At 44.5% G+C, this 19,470-nt stretch overlaps 1 protein-coding gene across 1 annotated transcript in view; it reads right to left on the bottom strand.

Annotated features, from left to right (window-relative positions):
- Positions 1 to 4,481: 4,481 nt before the first annotated feature.
- Ube2l3 (ubiquitin conjugating enzyme E2 L3) overlaps positions 4,482 to 19,470 on the bottom strand; it is a 47,075-nt gene continuing 32,086 nt past the window's right edge. Inside the window, exons 3-4 of the mRNA XM_038346230.2 lie at positions 12,448 to 12,634; positions 4,482 to 4,840 (exon numbers count right to left, since the gene is read on the bottom strand). Of these exons, the coding sequence (XP_038202158.1) occupies positions 4,686 to 4,840; positions 12,448 to 12,634 (342 nt within the window). The 3' untranslated portion in view covers positions 4,482 to 4,685. The remainder of the gene's footprint in view (positions 4,841 to 12,447; positions 12,635 to 19,470) is intronic.

Genomic DNA, 19,470 nt, shown 5'->3' with positions numbered 1-19,470 from the left:
TTAGTGGAGCAGTGGAGAGATGTTGGTGTGTTAATAAAATAATGTCTTTCAGATTTGGCTGATTTATAAAGTGTCCAGGAGTCCTTCACAGAAATAATAGGCACAGAGAGGCTCAGACCAAGATATCAAAAATGGGCCGGCACCTTTAATTCCAGCACTTGGGAGGCAGAGGCAGGCAGACCTCTGTGAGTTCGAGGCCAGCCTGGTCTACAAAGCGAGTTCCAGGGCAGCCAGGACTGTTACACCAAGAAACCTTGCCTTGGAAACAAAAATCTTCACTTTCTAATTTTGCTCATGCTTACACGTTTTAAATCCCTTAGATAAAAAACTACATGTGTTTGTTTGAGGAAGTACATGCATACCATGGTCTATATGTGTTTTGTTTTTGAAACGAGGGTCTTAACACATTGCTCAGCCTAGCCTTCTACTCCAGGGCTCAAGAGATCCTCCTCCATCACCTTCTACTGGCTGGGACTGCAAGCACACACCACTGTGCCTTAGCAAGGCTTCCATTTCTTTGTTTTTTCATGGGAGGGGAACAAAAGATCCTCATTAGGGTGTTTTGAGGAGGCATATGGTAACCATAATTTTGATTTAAAGAGGTTGTCTGAGGGGCCAGCAGGATGGCTCAGTGTGTAAAAGTTCCTGTGTTTGAGTTCCAGTACTGGTGGAAGGAAAAGAACCAACTCCCAAAAGTTGTCTTTCCTCCAACTGCTACACACCTACATTCACACACATACTATCATAGTAGTTTTAACCTGTTTGTGTTGTAACTGCAGGGAACAGACTCAGAGACTCTGCAAGCTTGTATAGGAGGGTGTACATGTTTTTAGGAGAGGTAGTCTTCTACAGAAGTGAGAAACTGGGATTTTAGCTACATCTGATATATGGATGTTCTATGGGCAAGGAGTAGGTGGGTAGGTGGGAAGATGGCAGAACACAGCATTACACCATTTTGGAAGATGGAAAGGCAGATGGAATACCACGATTTTTTTTTTTTTTTTTTGGTACTGGATATTGAGGCTAGTTTCACACATGAATGTTAGGCAAACAACTAGGCTGTCTTGAGACTTATTATATCGCCAAGGATGACACTGAATTTATACTGCTGCTTCCACTTCCCAATGCTGGGATTACCGAGTTCATCATCACTCCCAGTTTACATGTTTTTTAGGAGTAAGCCCAGAGTTTCATGCATGCTGTCTAAGCTTTCTGTCAACTTTTCTGTGCCCCACCACAAACTTACAAGTAGGGGTTGTAGGGCAAGGCTTTTAACTAACATAGCCTACATCCATCCTAGAATGGGGGTGGGGAGAGGCCAGGGAAGCAAGCTCTACCTGGCCTGATAAGGCATGGCTTCTTGAAGGGATCTTGCTCCTCATCCTCCCCTTGATTGGCTTCTGTCTATAATAACCTTCCTCAACCATGACTTGGGCAGGTTCAACACCCTGTGGTCCAGAATTTTGAGTTTGATCCCCCTGCTGTGTCCCATTCATCTCCTCACCTTGGCTCCTGTGGTGCAGGGACATTCTGCTGGCTGCTGGCTGGAGGCCCAGTACAAGACTCCTAGGAGTCTGACACCCAAATGCTCAAGAGAGATGGCTCTGCTGAGTTCTGCTCTGCTGGGATAGTCCCCAGCATACAGATAGCAAATCACTATGATCTGGGCCACACTGGAGAAGAGGAAGGTTCTCTAAAGCTAGTTTCCTTTTCTGGACCTTAAGCATGATGCTAGGTAAGTGGTCTGTACTGTCTGGTTTCCCAGGGTTGCTGTTGCTGTCTTGAGTCATCCAGGAAATGACCTGGGCTGGGCACCATGTTGCACTGTCAGTCTTCCTCGACTTTGCTCTCTGGGGGTAGTGCTGTTTGCTCACATAGGATGTGGGCAGCGCAGGAAAAACCAAACTGATTTCTCCCTAGACTAGACTGCACAGCATGTGTGTGGGGAAAACATCTCTTAAGGCTAGAGGAAGTGACATGCCAAACAAAAGCTGAATATGCTTACTCAGCTTATTTGGCCTTGGCTACAGTAACAGTCAGGATCCAGGGAGTATGAGACTTAGGAACTAAATACTTATTTGAAGGGAAACAAGGTAGTGGAGTTCAAAGCCAGCAGTGCTCCAGGACTGTCTGGAGGCCAAAGTAAAGTGATGTTCCAGAGAGTATTCCGACTGCATCTGGTGCCCGCATGTCACAGGCCTGTCTTCAAAACTCTGACGCTCATGCCTTTGATCAAATCCTCCTCACCTCTGCTAAATGCAGTTCACATTTTCTTGGGGCTACAAGGATAAGTGACTTCTCATGTGTCGGTCAGTCTCCTTGATATCCATGCAGTTTTCCCAGTGTTGACAGCCCCACCTACTTCTACCTGGCAAGAGAGAAGCACCTGTATGCCTCTTAGAGGCAGGCAAGTGGAGGAAAATGATCAGGGGCCTAGGCCTAGACACTGCTCTCTTTAGTCTCCAAGAACACAGGCTCCCAGCAATGTCCGTCCCCAAAGAAACCCATACACCCAAACTAGTGTCTGAGAACAGTTTTATTAAGGACAGAATGGGGTCACAGCATCTTAGAAAGTCTATTCTCTGCCATCATGGAAAGAACAGGACAAGACCCGGGGCACTTCAAGGAACCGGGGGGGGGGGGGGGGGGGGGATGTGAATTCCTGAGCCAACTTGTGTCAGGGATGGGTGGGTAGCTGGCTGCTCCACAGATCTCCCCTACTTTAGAGGATCCAGCTCTTGAGTTCTGAGCAGCCAGAGCTGCCTGCCAGCTTGCTCAAAGCCTGCTAAACAGCAGGGCTGGAAAGAGCAAGGCATGCAAGCCCAGAGGGACACCACTGACTCCAAGCCAGGCCTTTGCCTCCAGGGTAAGGCCATGGTTGTCAATCCTGGGGCTGAGAGTCCCTGAGAGGGGCTGCTGGCGTAAGAGTACCCTCCCTCCCATAGTGAGCAGAGAGCAGTAAGGGGCAACAGGCAGGTAGAGCTAAGCAATGAGACAGTTGGACTATCTCTAGATTCAGAAAAGCAACAAGAACAAATGGTGGTTTCTTTGGACAACTTCTGACAGAATTTGGCATTTTATTACAAATCTGAATGTGAATGAAATAAGATCCATTGTCACTTTTCTGCCAATGAAGAGACAGACATAGAAATGCAGGCCTAGTGCTCTGACCATCCTGGGCACATGGACGTCTTCAGAAACCTGCCCCATGCACACCTAGAACTAAAAGCATAGTTCATTTATGCACCACAGGAACCAAACACTTGGAAAACTAAATAGTGTTACACTGCCTGAGAGGACCTGTTTCACTTGTTTATAGGCAAAACCCAGAGCTGTCTTCCAAGTCTGTGAGCCCTAGGTAGCCCTGAAGTTAAAGAACTAAGGTTAAAGCAGAAAGCAAGACTTCTTGAGGCAACCTTCTCCACAGGCTCTAGACCCCTACTAGAAAGAGTTGGTGAACATAGGCAGTCAGGCCAACAGCTTTCTCAGGGTGTCACTACTGCTTCAAGGACAGTCCCACTTGCCTTGAAAAGACATTAACATTCAAATCTTGACAAAGTTCATTTGATGATAAATTCTAAGGTCAAATTTTATTTCTACAAAAAAAGGCAATGGAAACAATATAAAACACACTGAAAGGATCTTACTGAGTGAGCTTCAAGAGAGCTTGACCCTGGAAAGGCTGAATCCAGAGGGAGGGAAAGGCCGTCCTGTTCCTGGCCTGCACCGGCAGCTGCTCTGAGGAAGGGGCAGCTGGTTACAAAGCAGAAGCCACCAATGCTGATCCCACAAAATGCAAACCATGTGGAGAACGACAGTGGTGGCCTACTGTGCTGAGGAGTGTGGGCTCCTAGGCACATCTCAGCAGAGCTTGGTGGTAGAGAAGCTTGAGATTTCAAAAGAATATTCTGGCTTTTGCTTTGTCTGGGATAACCAGCAGGTCGTCTACCACAGCTGCAGGGAGGGCTACCGACTGGAGAGAATTCATCACACAAGTGCGCGGCATTCTCTGCTGGCAGACCCTCCCTCCAAGGTCACCACAAACCTGGTATTGCAGGGTTCTCTACAAAGACAGCCTGACCACGGGTTCAGAGCATGGGGTCTGCCCGTTGAGTCTGTTACTGTGGAAACACTTTGATAAGATTTTATGTAAAAGCAGCTTCCCTTTGCCATTTTTTTTGGGGGGGGGGGGGATACTGTTTTATAATCTTTTGTAAGTACATTACTAAGACGGCATTAGGGACTTGAGCTATCACCCACAGGCAGTGTGGCACAGGAGAAGGGCTGCTGCTTCTGTGGGGAGCTGGGGCCTTAGTCTGTGGAAGTGGGATTGAAAAAGAAGGCAATGGGGAGAGGGAATCACAACTTTTTTTTTTTTAAACCTTCTGGGCTAACTGTAACTTTGAGTCTGGGCAGGAAAAGAAATGGCATTCTTTCGAAGTAGACTAAAGCAGTGATTTTTAAAACAAAGCAAGCAGAACTAGAACATCTGAATTTTTTAATCCTTCTTTACAGGTTACCTAGACCACTTTTGATTAAGAAAACTGTAGAAAGTTAGTAACTGCCACAAGTGGACACCAGGTGGTGGCACGTGTCAATTTTCCACAGAGTCCTGCTTTGCGGGGTATCTGAATGCACTGCTTGGGGGCTCTGCTCAAACTTGCTGGAATCACTCATGGCAGATTTTAGTCCACAGGTCGCTTTTCCCCATATTTCTTTGTAAACTCTTCAGCATTCTTACAGAATTTTTTACGGTCCTTAGAGTATTCTTCAGCTAGGTCAGCCCGGAGTGGGTGCTCAGGCTGGGGGTCGTTCACCAGTGCTATGAGGGACTGGATTACTGCCAAAAGAAGGATAAGACATTAGGGTTAAAACAGAAATAGCACAGGTAAGATGTTACTAACCTCAGGAAAGAAGCTTCAGTCTCTACACTGACTCAACCCTGGTTGCTCACTTTCTGATCTATATCAGAGAAAGACCTTGAATTCCTGGCCCTGCTGAGTGTTGGGGGCACAGTCCAGTGCCACTCTATCTGGTGCTCTGGAGTTAGGGCTTTATGAAGGTAAGGTTGGCCCTGTCCCAAGTGAGCTATATCCCATGCCCACAATGTACTAAAACAAAGCAGCTGTCTGTTTATTCTGACACCAGAACTCAACCCTTTTCGTCTGTTATCCGGAGACAGACAACGATCACTAACAAACAGCTGGCCAATCCCCAGCCTCAGAGAGGCCTTCCAGGCCTGAAACTTAGTGGAATGTACTTCTCTTGGTAAATTGTCATATGTTGTTTTGAACTGAAAAACTGGCTCTGGAAGAGGGGCTGTCAGCCCCTCCAATTTCAGAACCAAGCATGATTATGTCAAGTGTTCTCCAAGGTTCCTTAGATAAGGATATATCATAGTACATGCAGAGAACATAGTACATGCAGAGAACATAGTACATGCAGAGAACAGCAAAACAGCATAAGAGTAAACACACCATGCTCTTGAGAACAGCTAGAAGGTGAAGAATTTCCAACACAAGTTACTACTGTTTATCTCATAATATAAAAATGCCTGCGATGGGAAAGAGGTGGAGAGTTGGAAGTTCAGCCATGGAAAACTCAACCACGGAAAGAAAGCTCAATTAGAAACTCTTGCTGAGCCAGGCGGCGGTGGCGCACGCCTTTAATCCCAGCACTTGGGAGGCAGAGGCAGGCGGATCTCTGTGAGTTCGAGGCCAGCCTGGTCTACAAGAGCTAGGTCCAGGACAGGCTCTAAAAAAGCTGCAGAGAAACCCTGTCTTGAAAAACAAAAACAAAAAAAAAAAAACAAAAAAAACAAAAAAAAAAACCTCTAGCTGATACAACTTCCCATCAGTGTCTGTTGTAAGCAATCAATTTGATGTTTTCTGTATCTGCTATTTGTTCCTTTATATGGAGATCTCACCTGAGGAGACTGCTCTGCCTGGGACACTCTCTTGCAGACTCCAACTGGCTACCTTTAAAGAAGGACACTCCTGCCAGAAACCAGAGGCCCTGAAGTAGACCAATGATTCATTGCAGTGAACATGTGCTAGTAAAGTCAACTGGACAAAAGGGTTTATTCTCTGACACAGTGGTCCTGATGCTACCAGGGTAAATGAAAAGGTGTCAGAAAGGCAGGAAAGATGTAGAAGTGAAGAGGGTTTTTTTTTTCGGGGGGGGGGGTGTTTTATTCCTGTGTATGTTTTGTTTTGGTTTGATTTTTAAATTTTTCTTTTGGGGGTGAAGGGAGGATATGGAGGGACTGGGAGGTGAGCAAAATTTATGTTTATGATGTGAAGTTCCCAAAGAATCAATAAAGAAATAATGTTTTTTAAAAAATGACACACACACACCCCATATAGGTGTCATACTAGCTATCCCCTGATGTTTCTAGACAGGGTCTCAACTATGCAGCCCTAGCTGGCCTGAAACCCACTAAGTAGCCAGGTTGGCTTAGAGATTCCCCACCTCGGCCTCCCAAGTTCTGAGACTAAGGGTGTGCACCTCCCAACCAGCACTATTTATTCTTTTTCTCTTGCATGCTGCACACTTAATAAATTCACTCACTCAAAACACAGCCAGTATACATCATTTTCTGCAGTACAGAACATTTGGCCCTTGTCAGTCCCATTCCCCTGGGCTCTAGAGACAGCAGACCTCCTCCCATCTATATGTGTCTGTGCACAGGGTCACCTCTCCAGGCAGTTGTGGGTGGTAGGTCCTGACTCTGGTCCCACTTTGCTCAGTTAGGGCACTTTTAATCATAAGAAGGAAAAAATGTATTTTTACGAAGCTGCACCTGTCTGTGAGCAATGAGCACATCTTAGAGGAACTATAGGAAGGGAGGATTTACACAGAAAAGTGCTGTATCGACTGAGAGATTAGTTCACTTAAAAGCATAAGACAAGTAGTAGTGGTGCACGTCTTTAATCCCAGCACTTGGGAGGCAGAGGCAGGAGGATCTCTGTGAGTTCACGGCCAGCCGTCTACAGGAAAGCCAGCGCTACACAAAGAAACCCTGTCTTGAAGGGGAAAAAAAAAAAAAGCCTAAGACAAGAAAGTCCTTAGCCTGAGAACAGCCTGGGCTACATAGTCAGAATCCACAAACTGTAGACAAAATCACATTGCCATGTTGTCTTTTTGTGAGTAATTGTTTCGTATAACACATTATTAAAAAGTCTGTATAACTTCTACCATGAATCTATACATTTTTTTTTATTGGCTACACAGTATGTCACTATACAGAAATTCCACAGTGGGTTTTGCCAGGTTCATCTGGGAAGAGAACTTCAGCTGAGAAAATATTTCCACCAGATTGACTTGTAGGCAAGTCTATAGAGCATTTTCTTTTTCTAAAAATTATTTAATTAACTTTATATTATATGCGTTGGTATGAAAGTGTCAGATCCCTTGAAACTTGAGTTACAGATAGTTGTGAGCTGCCAAGTGGGTGCTAGAAATTGAACACACGTCCTCTGGAAGAGCAGCCAGTGCTCTTAACTGCTGAGCCATCTTTCCAGCCCTAAAGCCTTTTTCTGATTAATGGTTGATATAGGAGAACCACTGTGCCACTCCTGGGCAGGTGCTGAATTCTATAAGAATGCAAACCAAGCAAGCCGCAAAGAGCAAGCCAGTAAGCAATATGCTTCTATGTACCTCAATTCTTTTTATTTTTTAATTTTTTTGAAACCATTTTTCTAGGTAGCCCTGGCTGTCCTGGAACTCAGAGATCCACCCGCCTCTGCCTCTAGAGTGCTAGGACCAAAGGTGTGTGCCACCACCCCTGACTTCTGCTTTAGTTCTACCCCTAGGTTCCTGCTCTGATGTCCCTTCATAACACATTATAAACTGTAAACTGAAATAAACCCTTTCCTCCCCAAGTTGCTTTTGGTCACAAAGTCTTTGTCCCAGCAATAGAAAACAGACTAGATACCACAGTGTGTATATCCATTTGAGTTGCTTCTCCTCTGTGCCTAGCTGAAACAAACAGTAATACAAGTGTTTCAGGACAGAGAGGTGCTTGCTTGCCAGATAAAAGTTTTTCTTCCAAGCTTGAATCCTGGCATTCCCACGGGTAAGGAGAGAACTGACTCCCCTTAAGTCGTCTTCTGACCTCCACATGCATGTACATGTATGTACATGACATACACTCATGTGCACACATAAAACACACAGATGCAGTTAATAAAAATGTTTGTATGGATCCATGCTTTCATTTTGGGGGCATATACAATTCAAAGTTGACCTGCTGGACCACAAGAGCTTTTTTTCATGTTGCTTTTCCACTATGTTTAGTTTGTATCTTCGTGTTAGAATGCACACATTTGTGCAGGTGACCTTGGGGGCCTGAGAAGGTATCAGATGTCTTAGAGCTGCGAGGATGGCTGACAGTCACCCAATGTGCCTGTTGAAAACTGAACTCAAGAACTACTGAGTCATCTCTCCAGCTCCTATACTAAGAACATTTTAACTTTCCTGTCAACAGTCTTAACTTTCTTTTCTTTTTAAAAAATAATTATCAGGGCTGGGCGGTGGTGGCGCACGCCTTTAATCCCAGCACTCGGGAGGCAGAGGCAGGCGGATCTCTCTGAGTTTGAGGCCAGCCTGGTCTACAAGAGCTAGTTCCAGGACAGGCTCTAGAAACTACAGGGAAACCCTGTCTCGAAAAAACCAAAAAAAAAAAAAAAAAAAAAAAAAAAAAAAAAAAAAAAAGTAAAAAATAATTATCTATTTTTATTTTATGTGTATGGGTGTTCTTCCTGCACATATGTCTGAACACTGTGAGTATATAGTGTTTATGGATGCCTGAGAGGGCACTGGATCTCTTGCACTGGATCATCTATAGTTAAAGATGGTTGGTGGCCACCATATGTATGCTGGGAATTGAACCAAGGTCCTCTGGAAGCACAAATGTTCTTAACTACTGAGCCATCTCTCCAGCCCCCAATCTTATCATTTTCATTTCCCATACCTAATAAAACACAACTTAGAGGGACAGGAGAACATGATGGCTCCGTGGTTAAGAACACCAGCTGCTCCTCCAGAAGATCTGGGTTCTACTCCCAGCACCTAGATGACAGCTCTAGCTTCAGGGGATCTCTAGAGATCAACAAAAGGCTGTGTATGGTGGATGACTGACATGAAACCACAAGCAGATGCTATTAAGGAACAGGTGATGCATTCACTTCACAACTTTAGGAAATGCAGAACTGCAAGACATTTAAAAACAAGATAATAAAGGATGGTGATGGCCGGGCAGTGGTGGCGCACGCCTTTAATCCCAGCACTCGGGAGGCAGAGGCAGGCGGATCTCTGTGAGTTCGAGACCAGCCTGGTCTACAAGAGCTAGCTCCAGCAGGACAGGCTCTAAAGCTGCAGAGAAACCCTGTCTCGAAAAACCAAAAAAAGAAAAAAGAAAAAAAAAAAAAAAAAAAAAAAAAAGGATGGTGATGGCTGGAAAGGAGTCAGGAAATAGGACAAACAAAAGACAATGAACACAATAGCATCTGCCATGTGGCCACAATAGTGCCACACACATAAGTATGTAGAAAGACGGAGGCTGGAGAGAGGACCTGAGTTCCTTAGAACTCACATGGCATTATTACATAAACATTTGTAACTCCAGTCCCCGGGGATTTGATGCCATCTTCCAAACTCAACACTGCATGCATATAGTGCACAGATATACATTCAGGCAAGCAAACACATTTAAAAGAAGAAGAAGAAAAAGCATGTAGAAACAGTAAGGAACTCAGTGCGAGTGGCTCCTCCTCTGCCTGTGTACCCACCTCTCCCGCCCTAAATATCCTGCTTCAACTCATTCTACTTCCCTGTTCAAGACTGCACTTGTTTGGCCAATAGGATCCAGAAGGGACACAATAATAATACTACTAGCTCTACATGGAGTTGTAAATAGCTTGTTGCTTCTGCTTTCAACTAGAGCTCCACCACTGCTATGAAGAGCTCCAACCCACTTCATGGAGAATAAGCAACACAAAGAAAGCTAAGTACCCAGCCAGCACCAACTGCCACACATGTGAAGGATGCCAAGTGGGACAATTTACCTCCAATGAGAGTATCTGGGTATCCCAAGAATAATCACCCCCGTTTGAGACAACCAATATACAGAATGAGCAATAAACTGTTACTTTAAGCCCTGTTCCATTTTATCTCAATTAGTTAACTTTAAAAAAAGAAAATTATTTCATGTACCTTCGTGTTTTGACTGTATGTATGTATGTATGAAGGTGTTGGATCCTCTGAAACTAAAGCTAGAGACAGCTGTGAGTTGCCATGCAGGTGCTGGGAATTGAACCTGGGCCCTCTGGTAGAGCAGTCTACCAGACTTATCCATTAAGCCATCTCTCAAGTCCCTACTTTTATGTGATTAGAGTTGTTTCTACATGTATGTTTGTGTAGAAACCTAGTACCCTTGGAGGCCAAAAGAAGATATGCCCCTGGAACTGGAGTTACAAGCGGTTGTAAACTACCATAAGGGTGATGGGAATTGAATCCAGGTCCTCTGGAACAGCTTCCAATGAATTAATTATCTCTCCAGTTGCAAACCATGGCTGGAGTTTCAATAGGGGTTATGATATTACTGACTGAGAGGACAGAATCAAAGTCATGTTACAAAGACTACAACAAGCAACTGTTTTTCTAGGAAGAAGTCCTAAGCTGTCCCAAATCACAAAAACAGTAATTTTGTCTCTATACTTGAAATGAAATTCTTAATAACGAATAAGAACATTTTATAAAAGAACTACCTGGAACTACAGGGCAATGGGGGCGCACGCCTTTAATCCCAACAGTCAGGAGCAGAGGAGGTAGATCTCTGTGAGTTAGAGGCCAAACTGGTCTACAGAGAGAGTTCCAGGTCAGCCTTGGCCACATAGAGAAACCTGTCTTGAAAACCCAAAAAGGAAAACTAGTCTTAACCTATCTGACTCTTTGGAGGCACAGCCTCAACCTGAAATGGCAGCAGGTTATGTATCTAGATGTGAAGATAAAATAGAACGGCCTGAGAGTCTCCTGGCCCTGGCCTTCATGCCATCAGTTCTCAGGTAAAGGAGGAGACTGTAAACTGGTGAGTGTCAGAGGGCCTAAAGTAGAGGTGACTGAGTAGGGACTCAACTCAGCAAAGTCTCTGGAAGTTGTATTACTGACACGATGAAGGTCAGATTCCAACACAGAGCTAAGAGTCTGTACAGGAAAATAATCATGCCACTCGAGCTGAGAATTCAAATTGTCCTAAACAGCAGTGCTTTCATGCACTGCGAAGGTAAATCCTGCTAGAAACTACTCTCTGATTAGACATCTAGCATCTGCTCCTTCAAGCTGCAGGAACCTGATAGTCAGGTTTCTCTGTCTTCCAGGGCTTTTCTATCAGTAAGGAAAAGCCACCTGCAGTCTCACGAATACCACCTCCATTCACTCGCTAGAATCTAACCCAATGTTACACTGCTTCAATTAATTACTTAGTAGAAAGCCACCAAAAATACGAAATTAGAACTTCAAAAGCAAGTCTGGAATTAATAAAAACTGGAACCAGGTGTGGCGGTGTACTCATGTAGTCACTCTGGAGGGTTAAGTAGAAGCAGAGCAAGTTCCAGAACAATGTGAAAGCTTATGGCAAGACCTGTTTCATAAAATCTAATTAAGTATATGACTAATACTAGACAAAACCCAAGCAAAGTCTCTCTACTGGAAGTAGCAAGAAAGGGACAAGACGGAGAACAATTGTGACACAGAATAAATACTTTTCCAAGAAAATGAGCATCTAATTCTAAGAATCACAGACACTGCAGTCAACTATGTGCTTTCCACCCAAGCACCCAAATCTGACTGTCTTGTCCTGAACCCCCAAACCACCTACTGGGAGCTACAGGACTTGGCGTAAGTCCTTCTGTTAGTCTGGAATGTCCTCACTAACCTTTCTTCTAAGTGATCTCAAAAGCTAACTGTGGTGTGCATCCACCATCCTCACTTTCCCATCTAGGCAATATCAGAATCCTTTACCACCCCAGGCCAGTGCCCATGCACAGACGACACTTCAACTGAGAGCAGGCAGCACCACAGGACGGGGGGGGGGGGGGGGGGGTGTCGTGTCTCAACAGTACTTATTTTCTTTTTCTTTTTTTAATATTTATTTATTATGTCTCTGTGTATGCCTGAAGACCAGAAGAGGGCACCAGACCTCATTACAGATGGTTGTGAGCCACCATGTGGTTGTTGGGAATTGAACTCAGGACCTTTGGAAGAGCAGGCAATGCTCTTAACCGCTGAGCCATCTCTCCAGCCCTCGGCAGTACTTCTTTATGCACTTGAGTTGCTATGGCAGTATTTCTCTCAACTCTGCCTGGCAGAGTTTTAGAGAACCTTCGAGCACCCATTAGCAGAAAAGAGCCCCTTCTAAGGTAGCAAGAAGAAAGGTGCGTGGCTCACCTTGGTCGGTTTTGGTGGCTGGCTTCCAGTTTTCAGCACTAATTACTGGCAGACAGACCTGCCCCTTCTCATCAATGTTAGGGTGGTAGATCTTGGTTTTAAATGTGATCTTGGGTGGTTTGAATGGATACTCTGCTGGAAAGTTGATTTCAATTCTGAAGGCCCCCTTGTCATATGGAGGGTTGTCCTAAAAGAAAAAAAAAGGGGGGGGGGAACAGATCAAAATGAAGATATTGTAGTCCATATACCTATGGCCAAGTCAGAGCTGCATTAACTTTTCATTAATTATTCCCAATGGTACATTAACTGAAGTCCTGCCACACAAAAGGTAATCCAACAACCAACCAGTATTTCTAGATAAGATGCTCGGTAAACTTTGAAAAGGTCTGAAGTCAATGTCAAAACAGCCGCATTTCTTCAGTAGTGTGGTGGTTTGAATGAGAAGGCCTCATGGACTCATGTTTGAATGATTGGTCTGAATAGTTGGTAGAACTGTTGGGAAAAAAATAGGAGGTATGTATGGCCTTGTTGGGTTAGCTGTGTCACTAGGAATGGGCTTTGAACTTTCAAAAACCCATGCCAATCCCAGTTATCTCTCCTTCTGCCTTATGCTTGTGAATCAGATGTAAAGTCTCAGTTACTGCTCCAATGCCCACCTCCTGCCCACCCTGCCTGCCTGCAGCCTTGCTCCCATGATGGTCATGGACTCACCCACTGGAACTGTAAGCCCCAATAAACTTATTCTCCTATAAGTTGCCTTGGCCATAGAGCCTCTTTCCAGCAGTAGAAACAAATAAGAAAAGTAGACTGTTTTTTTTTTCTTTTTTAGAGCAGCTTAAACAGTAAAGCTGAAAGCAGTGGGGGAGGGGGGATGGACCCAGAGACCTAATTTTCTCTCAATATGCAACTCTTCCCTCACTATTAAGATTCTTCATTAACAGAGTAAAATGTTACCATCCATGGACCTACCTACATTGCACATCTGTATCACTTGGAGGCTACACCTCCTATTAGGTTTACCACTGAAAGTTACTCATTTTATGGGTTTTGCATAGTTATACCTTAGAACTTGAGTCATACGTGTATGTCCTCCCCAAATTCACCCATGAAAAACAAATCATGAGTGAGCTGATGAGATGGTTCAGTGAGTAAAGATACTTGCAGCACAAACCTGACAACTTCAGTTAGAGCCTCAGAACCATATGATGGAAGAGAAAACTGACTTCACACAATTCCACGTGCTATAGCAAGTATGTCCCTATTCTCTAACTCACTCGTTCTCTTTCACACACACACTAATAATAAAATCATCAGGACTAGGATCAGCGGCAGAACATGTCAAGGGCCCCAGTTCAATCTCTAGTATCAAAACCTCCCACACTGGGATATATACACCTGCCCATCCATGCCATGTCAGGATGTGGAGTCCCTGTGAAAGAGACCACAGAGAGCTGACATGTCCTTTTTAATGTGTGAGGAAGACTCAAGAAACAGGAACCATCAAACACTGAATCTATCAATGATTTGAACTAATATTTCTCAGGATCTCTCTAGTATTTGGAGAAATGTTTCTATTGTTTATAGGCCATTCATTTGACAGAAATTTGTTACAGTAGTCTGAATAAAGGTAGACAGTAGCTTTCTGAGTGGCTTCTTCCATGATAATATGACATCTCTGTGTATGTTTCTGTCCAGATATAAAAGAACAAAGTCGGGCAGTGGAGCACATGCCTTTAATCCCAGAAGGCAAAGGCAGACAGATCTCTGAATTCAAGGCCAGAGAGCTGGTCTACAGAGCTACAGAGTTCCAGGACAGCCAGAGCTACACAGATAACCCCTGTCTCAAAAAAACAAAAACAAAATAAAGAGTAAAGATCATCATTGCTGGTTCATGTTATGAGTCTGGTTTTATATGAAAGTGTCTATGCTTTCCTCATTACAGTGACTAAATGCTAAGATAAACAACTTAAAAAGGTTTATTTGGCTCACACTCCACTGCTGGGGGAACTCCATCAGCCAATAGCCTTTGAGATGCTGGACCACTTTGGGCATGGCCTTGGGTACTATAAAAAACAGGTGTAAAAGCCGGGCGGTGGTGGTGCACGCCTTTAATCCCAGCAATCGGGAGGCAGAGGCAGGCGGATCTCTGTGAGTTCGAGGCCAGCCTGGTCTACAAGAGCTAGTTCCAGGACAGGCTCTAAAAAAGCTTCAGAGAAACCCTGTCTCGAAAAACAAAAAAAAAAAAAAACCAGGTGTAAAACTGAGTGCGCTCTCTCCTTCTTCCTTTCCCTCCACCTCCTCTCCCCCCCCCTCTCTGCTGCTGGATTTGGTTCCTGTTCCCCTCTTGTGCAGAGGATTGCTAATCTGTATGTCTATCCCAAATTAAAAACCCTTTATTATACTCAATTCTGAGCTAGTGTGGGACCACTTTATCACTTTATCGCATTCATCTACACTTCACATTAAGGGAGATAAGGAAACAGAGAGAGCAGAGGTAGGACCAGACTAGCCCTAAAAGTTTCAGTCCCCCAACAGAGCCACCAGTTTGAACACGAAATTGTGGAGGGCAAAGTTTTAAAGGTTTTTCTTGTTTGTGCATATATGCACACTTATGTGTGGGTAGCTACAGAAGCCAGAGAGGGCACCAGATCCTTGAGCTAGAGTTATATAGACTGTTGTGAGCTCCTGGATGTGGGCACTAAGCCATCTTTCCAGGCCCTGTAGAGAGTACTTCAAATTCAAACTGTATCACTGCCCAACCTAAGTTCCATTTGCATTCCTCCACAATGAATGAGCATTCCTGTTGCTTCAGTGTTATCTGCATTTAAAGTTGTCAATTTTTTTTATTGTCACACTAAAAGATATGGAGTGGCAATTTATTGTTTCAAGTTTTTTTTTTTTTTAATGACAGACAGTAAGTTTGGCATCTGTCTATTTCTCTCTTTAAATTTCTTTTAAAAAAAAAAACAACAAAAAACAAAAACCACCATTGTGTGAGTGTATGTGTGGGCACACACATGCATGTACAAGTGGAGGTCTTCCTCCACCTGTGGGTTCCAGGGAAATGATTTCAGGTCAAAGAGCTTGGCAATGAGCGCTCTCACAGAATGAACCATTTCACCTGCCAGTCCTCTTTCTTTGTAGCTGAAGTTAGCTTTGAACTTGCAGTCTTCCTGACGCTTTCCCCTGAGCCCTGAGATTACAGGTATATACCACCACACCTAAGCTTAGTTGCTGCCACCTCCATTTTACCCCGCCCTACGTCTAAAAGTATAGAAGGGTCTCACCATGTTGCCCAGACCCCAGGATATCCCTAAAATATTGGGCTCAAGAGCTCCTCTAGCCCCAACCTTCCAAGGGCCTAGAACTACAAGTACACATCACCATGTTTTGCCTGTACATCTTCATTTGTGAGTTAAAATTTTGTTCTTATTCCTATTTTACATTAGCCAACCCCCCCACGTCCATCCCGAAGGCAGTAACTTCCCTGAGACAGGTTTTCTCTGTGTACTCCTGGCTGTACTGGAAATTGCTGGAAACCAGGCTGGCCTCGAACTCAGAGATCCGCCTACCTCTGGCTCCTGAGAACTAGTATTAAAGCCACCACAGCCCAGGCTATGTGTATGTGTGCATGTGTGTGCGTGCACATGCACGTGCGCCACTATATGTATACACACGGAGATCAGTGGAGCACTTATCCAAGTCAATTTTCTCCTTCTACCATGTGATAGCCCTTTGGCCTTTCCTCCACCCTACTCACCTCCAGAACTGAAGAATCCCTCTACACTACACTACTCTTCTTATGTTTGGGCTCCCTGGTTTGTGAGATACCCAGCAGCACTATGGTAGCTCCCATACTCCATCCTACCTCCTCATACCCTGAGCCTAAGCAAAAATTCTACAGCAAGAAATGTATCTTCTGGGAGCTGAGACTATCATGCACTCAGTCTCCAGATTCCTATAGTCTAACCCCAACCAGAGAAGGGAGGCACTGAATGGTATCCTTAGGAAGACAGGGATAGGCTGAGCAAAGGGAGGGAAAGGCCTTCTAGCAGAGAGCTAAAGACTAGAATATCAGGTTGATGGGAGGATGTGAGCAGGCAGCTGGCTAAGAGGCTGCTAAGGCTGTAAGTGGTAGTCTAAACCAAGGCACTGAGCACACAGAAACTGCCAGCCAGGCTGGTTGGGAGTCAGGAGAAATAGGGGCTAGCTAGAGCAGAGATGCTCAGAAACAGTGAAGTTGAGTATGCCTGTGTATAGAAGGCAGCCCTACACTGCTAGAAGCTACAGAATCATACCCCCCATCCCAGTATATCTCCTCAATTCCATCTTTTAAAAATAATTTTTAAATTATGCTTATTTGTTTACCATGTGAGCATGTGTATACACATGGAAGTTTCATCTGCTGAGCCATTTACCAATCCCTCAATTCTTTCTTTAAGGAACAGTTTTCTAGATCACTCCAAAAGATTGTCCTGTCTGTACTCTGAACTGTTCCACTCATCAGGACAACTAAACTCTTTGTCTCGCCACTTTTGATTTTGAATCAAAGTAGAGAGGTAGAGGATGGGATAAAGGTGCAACTAACTAAAAACATTGTCTATGTTGCTTGCTCCTGTAGACTGCTGGCTGATAAAAGCTGCTAAATAAATGTCTTTACTCAACATCTAGGACTGATCAGCCTTCTGCTTCTTGCTGTTCAACATGCTCTGTGCAAGAAGCTGGAAAGCTAGCCGGGCGGTGGTGGCACACGCCTTTAATCCCAGCACTCGGGAGGCAGAGGCAGGCGGATCTCTGTGAGTTCGAGACCAGCCTGGTCTACAAGAGCTAGTTCCAGGACAGGCTCCAAAGCTACAGAGAAACCCTGTCTCGAAAAACAAAAACAAAAACAAAAAGCTGGAAAGCTGAGAGTGATCACAGCAGATCTAAACACGGGCCTATTACTTCCCAGCCAGAGACAAGTCTAAAAACATGCTCAATTTGTGGCAAATGGGAGTAGCAAGAGCCTGTATTGATGATAAGAAAGGTACTGACAATGAGAAACTGGATTTGTGAAGTTCTTGTGCCTGGCACAAAGGGACTCTCTTGCTACAAGAGCAGAAGCTATCCTTATCAAGGGCTCATGGCCACATTCACCTAACTACTATAAGGCTCTTTTCTTGTTGTGGTGGTTTGAATAGAGATAGGCCCCATAAGCTCATAGATTTGAATGCTCAGTCACGAGGGAGTGGCATTAGGAGGTGTGGCCTTGCAAAAAGAAGTGTGTCACTGGAGGTGGGCTTTGGGGTTACAAATGCTCAAGCTAGGCTCAGTGTCTCTCTCTTTCTTCAGGCTGCCTACCAACCCAGCTACTTCTCTAGCACCATTTCTGCCATGTTACGCCATACTTCCTGCCATGGCAATAATGAACTAAAACTTTGAACTGTAAATCACCCCAACTAAATATTTTCCTTTATTAATTGCTATAGTCATGGTGTCTCTTCACAACAATAGACCTGAAGACGCTTGTGTCGGCAAAGCATTGGCTCTGGTGTGTGCAAATCACAGACTGGCAGCTCATACTGGCCTACTACTGAGATCACGGGAGTTGCTACTACATCCAGCTTCACCAAGTTATTTTTGGTGAAAGTGCATAAAATTCAAAGTGTTTATCTTCTGGGTAAAGTCGCAGGAATAATTACAATTCTCATCCCTGCAACAAAATGAGACACAATTTGAGAGAGGATCTATTTTGGCTCTCAGTATCAGGGAGATCAGTCTACCCTAACAGGATAGAAATGGCAGAACAACTCACATTACAGAAGTCAAGAAGCAGGTATGGAGAGAATGTTGGTACTCAGCTTTCTCCTTTCATCCCATACGGCTCATGATGACCAATTCAGAATTAGTCATCCCAACTTTGGAGCTCTGGAGCCTTTCCCGGAACTCACTCTGTAGACCAAGCTAGCCTTGAACTCACACAGATCCAGCTGCCTCCGCCTCCTGAGTACTGGAATTAAAGGCGTGCGCGCCATCACAGCCTATCTTACAAAGAAACTCTTAATCTTCCCTCAGAGTTGCCAATAAATACACCATCTATTTTGTGTGTGATAGTAGGTTATAAGATCCTACATGGGCCAGCAGTGGTGGTACGCATCTGTAATCCCAGCACCAGGAAGGCAGAAGCTCATGGATGTCTGCGTGGCTGAAGCTAGGATGGAATACATAGAGAGTTCCAGGCCATCCAGAGCTACACAGTGAGTCCCTATCTAAAGAGAAGGGAAGGGAAACGGGAAAGATCCTCTTGCCCCAAACCCAAAAAAAAAAAAAAAATACTGCAGAAAAAGAAGCAGCTGGGCAGTCGTGATGCACGCCTTTAATGCCAGCACTCAGGAGGCAGAGGCAGGCAGATCTGTTAGTTCAAGGCCGGCCTGGTCTACAGAGTGAGTTCCAGGTTAGCCAAGGCTACACAGAGAAACCCTCTCCCCCACCCCAGCCAAAAAAAAAAAAAGAAAGAAAGAAAGAAAGGGGATGAAGCATCTGAACAGATGAGACTTTCTGGGTTCCTATTCATCCATTCCTAGCCATGAAACAGCCATAAAACTTTAAAACCAGGGACATAAGTTTCCGGACACCTGAACATATAGAGGTCCTGGGAGAAGTATAGAGTATGCTCAAAGAAGGCATGGGCTCTCTGTGCTCCTTTACAGCCTTGGCTATAAAGACAGAATTCCTATGAGGTTACAGCTGCCCTTGCTCAAACTATCACTATCAATGAGCCAAAGAAAGGAAATATTTTGCTGAGACTGTCTGTCTTTCCCAGATAGTCTGTCTCAATAGAGCAAATAGCCCCAAGAAGGAGGACCAAAGGCTTGGAAGTAGTCCCTTCAGCTGCATCAGTGTCTTCATTCCCAAGGGCCCACATAAACTCCAAGTATCACCCTCCCTCCCCCTTTCTAGATGGAAAATATCTGTCCTTGCCGTTGGGGTGGGGGTGGGGGTGGACAAACAAAACAGTCTCATCTGTTGAGGTCAGACTTCATT

Source organism: Arvicola amphibius, chromosome 10 (assembly GCF_903992535.2).
Source record: "Arvicola amphibius chromosome 10, mArvAmp1.2, whole genome shotgun sequence".
In the NCBI taxonomy this organism is placed as follows: Eukaryota; Metazoa; Chordata; class Mammalia; order Rodentia; family Cricetidae; genus Arvicola; species Arvicola amphibius.
The sequence above is the reverse complement of the archived record's forward strand: the minus strand, read 5'-3'. Positions and strand labels throughout refer to the sequence as shown.